The sequence below is a fragment of the Hoplias malabaricus genome, unplaced genomic scaffold (assembly GCF_029633855.1).
Source record: "Hoplias malabaricus isolate fHopMal1 unplaced genomic scaffold, fHopMal1.hap1 scaffold_357, whole genome shotgun sequence".
NCBI lineage: Eukaryota > Metazoa > Chordata > Actinopteri > Characiformes > Erythrinidae > Hoplias > Hoplias malabaricus.
Window position 1 is genome coordinate 21,760 of NW_027101227.1, and position 7,533 is coordinate 29,292.

The 7,533-nt window shown below is 34.6% G+C and overlaps 1 protein-coding gene across 2 annotated transcripts; it reads right to left on the reverse strand.

Moving 5' to 3' along the window:
* Positions 1-454: 454 nt before the first annotated feature.
* LOC136685346 (uncharacterized) lies at positions 455-7,227 on the reverse strand. Of its 2 annotated transcripts, XM_066659360.1 has the most exons (3): positions 6,926-7,227; positions 3,341-4,163; positions 455-1,575 (listed from the first exon to the last, which is right to left on the reverse strand). In XM_066659360.1, exons 2-3 carry the CDS (start codon positions 4,154-4,156, stop codon positions 1,249-1,251), a joined length of 1,143 nt encoding a protein of 380 aa, XP_066515457.1. In that variant the 5' UTR covers positions 4,157-4,163; positions 6,926-7,227; the 3' UTR covers positions 455-1,248. The 2 variants fall into 2 exon arrangements, with proteins under 2 accessions (XP_066515457.1, XP_066515458.1); XM_066659361.1 differs by lacking the exon at positions 6,926-7,227 and having other exon boundaries at positions 3,341-4,288.
* Between the last annotated feature and the right edge of the window lie 306 nt (positions 7,228-7,533).

Here is a 7,533-nt window from a genome sequence, read left to right on the forward strand (position 1 = left end):
AAGCCTACAGCAATCGCAAAATGAGAAAGGTGTTTTGTTATTAGATTTATTATTTTATGATTTATGGTTTTACTTGCTAAGAAAGTGTTTTGTTTTGTTTTTTCAGTGCATTGTTAAAAGTGCAAATACACACGTTTGTGTCAGGTTGTGTTTTAATATACCTAAAAATAAACTGGCTTTAGTTATTATAAAGCCTGTAACAATTTACAATGTACATTATGTCCCTTTTTAATGTACCTTTATATATATATAGTATATATTTAAGTTACAAAATATTCAAATTTTGATATTTGTTGTTGGATGGAATCTTTTAAAGCCATGTTCCCATTTAAATAAATGGAATTATAACTCAAATATTTTTCTGTTTGTTTACTACAACATCATGACCATCTCCTTGTTTCTACACTCACTATCCATTTTCTCAGCTCCACTGACAATAGAGCACTTTGTATTTTTGCAATTACAGACACTGCAGACCACTACAGTGTCATTGAGAATGATCCACCTCCCATATCATACCGGTTCTATGTAGGTCCTGACAATTGAACAGTGTTGAAAGGAGCAAACAAATTATGCAAAGTGGACTACAGACTGTAACTGTAGAACTATAAAGTGCTCCTGTGTGGTCAGTGGAGCTGATAAAATGGACAGTGATTTTAATCTAGTGATCTGAATTGCTGTGGTTCCTAAATGATTCCACTTACACCAATGACTTGTTGCTATGGTGGCATCCTATTACATCAGTACAATGCTCAATTTCAGTGAGCTCTTTAGAATAACTTGTTTTACAAATGTTTGTAAATGTGGGCTGCTTTTTTGTGGGCAGGTTTTTGATTGTATACACCTGTAGCATACGACTGAATGAAACACCTGAATTTACTAAGAGTTCCCAATATTTTGTCCTTAGAGTGTGTCTCTTACAGAATTTAAACATTTACATTAGTAAAAAAAAAAATAAGGCACATATTTTTATTCTGAGGATTTTTCTTTTTTTTGATCCTGCAGTTTGGGCCAAAAAGGCAACATGTCTCATTCGAATGTAAGTATGTGAAAAGAATATGCGTACAGACTGTATACAAATTTCGAATGTCATTTAACAACAAAACAAAAGAGAAACATTTTCTATCATATTATTTCACTGAGGACTATCAGACATGCTTTTGTATTTAACACACTAATCTTACTTTAAAGAAATGAAAAGAATAAAATGTTGCTCTTATGATCATATGTGTCACCACTACAAAACGACTACATAGATGATTTTATAACATCTCTCAAAAATATGTACAAATCAATAGCTTGATATGGATCTCTTGGGAGTGTCAACTGGGATTCAGCCATAATTATATTACAAAGGTCATATACATCTGGATCACATGGCACTGACTGGCGAAATGTACATTCAGTTTTGCATGTATGAATGTCCTCATCTTCAGCTGAATGAAGAAAGTCTCTGGTTCCATACAGTTCTGGCAGTCCATACATTGTGTTTGGCCGGCCACTAGGAACACTGTCATTCTTTGATGGTCTGATGGTGTGCGAATCCCACACGTCTGCAGTGTCATCCAGCTCATCCTAGAAAAAAGGTTTTAAAAGATGTACCAGAAAACACCAAAATTAATTTCAGTATTACAATCCCTAACAATGTCCCTATTACTACAATGTTTAAAATACAAAGTACAATTATTAGACACATATACTTTTACCAATAAACATAACGTACAAACATCTCCAGTGCCAACTTTGCCTATTCATTCATTCATTCATTGTCTGTAACTCCTTATCCACTTCAGGGATACGGTGGTTCTGGAGTCTACCCGGAATCACTGGGCGCAAGGAAGGAACACACCCTGGAAGTGGTGCCAGTCTTTCACAGGGCGACACACACACACACTCACACTTATGGACACTTTTGAGTCACCAATCCACCTAACGTTGTGTGTTTCTGGAGCGTGAGAGGAAACCGGAGCACCCGGAGGAAACCCACGCAGACACAGGGAGAACACACCACACTCCTCACAGACAGTCACCCAGAGCGGGACTCAAACACACAACCTCCAGGACGTGCCGCCAACTTTGCACATTTATTAAATTTAAATATAACTTAAATATACGGTAATGACAAACACCATCTCCAGAAATGTGGGGATGCTGTGCAAATCATTCACCTATTTTGAATTTGATGCCAGCTTAGGGTTACAGAAAATTTGGTATGAGAGCATATTTACCTATGTGCTGCATCATTTTGTGTTTTATCCCAAAACGCTGTATGCTTGGGAACTGAGAAGACCAAGTTCTGTAGTTGTGAAATAACAATTTCACCATTCTTGCTAAGATTTCAGGTGCTTAACAGTTTGGGTGTCTGTTATAATTGTTTTCAGTGGGTAACAGGTCTGGATTAATTTAGCTCCTGGACTCTTTACTAAAGGAGACATGTAGAATGTGGACTGTCCTTCCAGTCACTCCATAACCTGTATATTTATTATTCAGCTTTATAATATATATATATATATATATATATATATATATATATATATATATATATATATATATATATATATATTAGTCCCCATTTTTAGTTCTGAAAGACTCTGCCTCTCTGCTTTTGTTGAAGTAACTGTCTACTGAACTACTGAACAGAGAAGGTTGTCTACTGGAACAATGATTTGAAGCAATGCAGTGAAATAAGGATGTTGGATTTTCAGCACCCTGCCTCATCCACAACTCCCCAAATCATCCCAAAAGTACTGGGTGGGACACCATCATTCCAGAAAACACATTTCCAGAACTCAATGCTGGGGGCTTTATATGCTTCTAGTTCCCATATGGCTTTATTTATGGTGACAACAGGTTTGTGTTTATCTGCTCCTGAGAGTCTTATTCTATTGCCAATACTTCTGTACAGGGACTAGACAAGTTGTGTACATTGGCACATCTTTGTCAGCAATTGGTGCAAGTTAAAGTAGCTGAATGTATTCATTAAAAGGGGTGTACACAAACAATTAGAAATATTTTGTTGTTTATTTATAGCCTTGCTAAAATAAATAATAAAAAAAAAATAACCAGCTTAACAACCCCTGTAAAAGACTGGCACCCCCTCCAGGGTGTATTCCTGCCTTGCACCCAGTGATTCTGGGTAGGCTCCGGACCCACCGTGACCCTGAACTGGATAAGTGGTTACAGATAATGAATGAATGAAGGAATGAATTAATGAATTTATACTATGTTTAACAGATTAGGATATGGTTTAGTCTGTATAAACTGTTCAGCCTCTTTAATCAAACACCATCTTAGCACTTATCAAATCAACACCCATCAAATAGCTAATTCATCAACTCACCTGTATGAGGCCCATGCAGGAGAACTGAAGAAGGCTTTTGTCCAGAAATTCTCCATCAAAGAGCCCCCTTTCCTTGAGGTCAGCAAAGAGAGCTATCCAAAACTGCATGCATTCTTTCCTTAAGAAACCCCACCAGCTTTCTATTCTCTGGTTGGCTGTGCTTGCTCCATCCAGATAGCTCTCTATGCTTCCATGGCGATTCCTTCTGAGGAAAAATTGAAAATCACGTACGTGTCCATTTTCTGTCCCACAGTCTCCTCTCACGATTTCTGGGCAGCCCCCCAAACGCTGAACTGCTTGGATGTAATAGCCTCCAACCAACCTTGGGTCGCTACTGGTAGTATAAGCATTCAGCCAGATTATTTTCCTGGAAAACCCATCTATACATCCATTGATGCAAATTCCATAATGCTTCAGCTTATCATAGGAGTCTAAGTGCCAGATGAAGTTTGGTCCTTTTGAAAAATAATTCCGTCTACACAGCCTCTTTGCTCTTCTGAGTGCGACCCCTCTGGGGTCTAACTCCTTGAGAATCAAACGGACATCCTCCTTTCTCACTCGAAGCCCATTTAATCTACATTTAGCATACATCCATCGGTATCCATGGAGTTGTCCCGAGCTCTGCAGTTGCGACTGAACGAAAGTAATAACACTATGTAGATTAGAGTAATCCTTCCTTCTAGAAAGTCCCATAGACCGCAACAAACGTTTCAGTTGGCGCTCCCCAATAACATATCCATGTTTACCGCTGAGAAGAGATGCAATGTCTTTATATTTCAGTCCAAGATCAAAGTAAAATTCAGCGAGCTGCTCCATAGTTCACCTGACACACACAGCAAGCACACAATCAAAAGTAAGCACAGTACTGTACCATACGGAGCCCACAAAGTATTTGCGAGGGAACGCAATTGTGTTTGCGAGGGAACGCAAAACGATTTGCGAGGGAACGCAATTATGTTTGTGAGGGAACGCAAACATTTGCGAGGTAACGCAAAACTATTTGCGAGGGAACGCAAAATCAATAGTGTTTTTTTATTTTCCCCCCAGTCCCTTTAGGGGCTCCGTAGTATTCCATATAAAGTTAACACATATTTTATTAATTTTTTTTAACCATATATCAGGTGGAGGGAAAATACATGCTAAGAACAGAATCTTTGATAGAATAAATGTTTTAGTAATATCTATTCTAGTCTTATAATTTAGTTTTTTATCTTTCCATTTCTCAACTTCTTCTTGAACTTTTTCTGTTTTCTGAGACCAATTTGCATCTACACAACCTGTGTTATCTATATAAATTCCTAAAATGTTTATTTTTTGGAATTCAGGAATGTTGATTTTGAATTTATTATTTGGATCTCCTATCCAGACACTTTCTGATTTATTTACATTTAATTGTGCCCCCGAAACTTGTTCATAAATTTTAAAATGATCGTAAATAATGTCTAACTCTGATTGAGATTTAATAAAAACTGTTATATCATCAGCATATGCAGTAATTATTATTCTTTTATCTCCTAATTTAACACCCTGAAGCCTCTGGTCTGTTTGAATGTTCATTATTAATGGACTTATAGCCAAAACATAAAGTGCTGCACTAAGTGGACAACCTTGTTTAACACCTCTATATATTTTAAACTGTTCAGTTAAATGTCCATTTACATTAATCTGTATTTTAGACTCAACATATAGACACATAATCATTCTAATAAAAGTTAATGGAAATTTATACATTTTTAACACTTCCCATAAATATTCTCTAGAGATATAGTCAAACGCTTTCTTTTGATCTAAAGCAACTATGTAAAAGGATTCATTGGTTTTAGTACAAACTAACTCTCTTAAAATACCTAAATTATCCCACATCAATCTTCCTTTAATAGCACAGGTCTGTTCTTTGGTGATAATTCCATCAAGAACATCCTGCAACCTATTCATAATAATTTTTGCATAAATTTTATAATCAATATTCATTAAAGTGAGATGTCTCCAATTATTGATATTTTTATCACCTTTTTTATATAATAGTGACATCACACCTTCATAAAAGGTGTCGTACATAAATCCTTGTTCCACACCTTCATTAAATACTCTAGTTAATAATTGGGAAATATCATACATACATTTGTTATAAAATTCAGCAGGTAACCCATCTTTTCCAGGAGACTTTTTTAAATTTAATTGTTTTATTGCTGTAATGACTTCACTTTCTATTATTTTGTCAGCTAAAAAATCATACTCATTATTATATTCAAAATTTAAGTATTTTCTAAAATGTTTATTATCTATTTTAATTTCTTTATACATCTCTTGACATAATATTTGAATAGATTTTCTAATCTCGTCAGGCTGATTAACAATTTTACCCTTTTCTGAATAGATTGATCCAATATAAGAGCTTTGTTTCCTTTTTGTGTATACAGACATAATTTTAGCTTTATTATGAATTTCCTCCATATTAGCACCTGCTAGAGTTTGTAGATTTGAATATAGATCATTATTCATTGAATCTATTTGTTCCCTCAATTTTGACATAATACTTTCATCTTCATCACTTCTCTTTGTACACTTTAATTTAATATATTGCATCATTGTTAAATTATATTTGTCATTTTTTTCCTTATTGTACGTCCGACATTTTCCTTTAAAAAAATCTCTTATCTGTGTTTTTAGAACTTCCCACAGCTCTCGATCATTTTTAGTAAAAATTTTTAAAGATTTTATTCTATCAATCTCTCCTTTTAAATCTAATAATACTGCAGGAATTTCTAAAATTTGTGTATTTAATTTCCAATAATTCTTTTTAGTTTCACCCTTTACATTTAAATTACAGATTACAGCTAAATGATCAGAATCAATAATCATTTTTGTTTTATAAGTATAAACTTCTAACCCTTTATTTATATAAATTCTATCAATTCTGGTCTTACAAATAGTACTAAATCTGGTAAAATCTATTTTATTAGGGTATAGTATTCTAAAAACATCAGAAAAATCTTGTTCTAACATCATTCTTTTTAAAAAGGGACCTTCTCTTCGTATAGCTGCTGGATTTATTGTTATTCTATCTATATCATCTGTTATTGTATTAAAATCACCACAAACAATTGTCAAAAAACCTGTACACAATAACACTTTCAATTTTTTAAAAAGCTGGATTTTTTTTACTGTACTTTGTGCTGTATAAACATTAATAATTCTCATTTTTCTACCACTGTGGAAGCAATCCATGCACATTAGTCTTCCAGGAATAATTTCTCTACTTCTTATAATCTGGAAATAATTATTATAAAATAGAAAACCAATACCATCTGCTTTGCAATCACCAACAGAAAAATAGGAGGGTCCTTTAATCCATAGTTTTCCTGTTTCATTAATATCATCTAATGTAGCTAATCTTGTTTCTTGAATACAAACTAAATCTAAATATTCTTTACTTAAGGATTCTAATTTTCTCTCCTTGTTTAATTTAGACTGAATTCCTCTTACGTTACAAGTGGCTATTCTAATACCTACAGTGGACATATTTTATTATGGATTTTGATTTCTTTTCTTTTTTAGAACACTTTTTTTGTTTGCATTACCTACTTTTCTTGGTGACAATTTGCGTTTTTTCTGTTGTAATATATTTCCCTTATTGGTGTCCTGTCCTTGATTGCAGATTGAAGATTTTCTAAAGTCAGTTGTCGGCAACATTGTAGAAGCAGGATCAATAGGAATGTTTTGTCCTGAAGATGGAGATACCTTTACGTTCTCAGAAGAGAGGTCTCCACTCGAGTCTTTATCTGATCTGGAAAAGTCCTCATCAGAACTTTCAGACGAAGAGCTGCTGCTACTGCTGTTACTACTGTCATCATTTGAAGATCCACTGTTGCTTTTTCCATCTTCATCCGCTTTTTGCACTTTGCTATTGACTTCATTTCCTCCATTCACCTGTTGATTTTGGATGTGACCAGACTCTTCTATATGAGAAGTTCCTTCTGCGTTCTGATCAGCATTTTATGGTATCTGTTCCTGTTCAGAGTCTTTGCTTCCAACTGCAACTCTTTCTTGTTCCATCTCACTTGGTATATTTTCTTGTTCTTGAGTAACCATATCTGAGAGTCTTGACATTGCTTTAGAGCGATTTACATATGATTTAGGGCACATAAAAAAATTGTGCCCTTCCGCACCACATAGTGAGCATATAGCTGTTT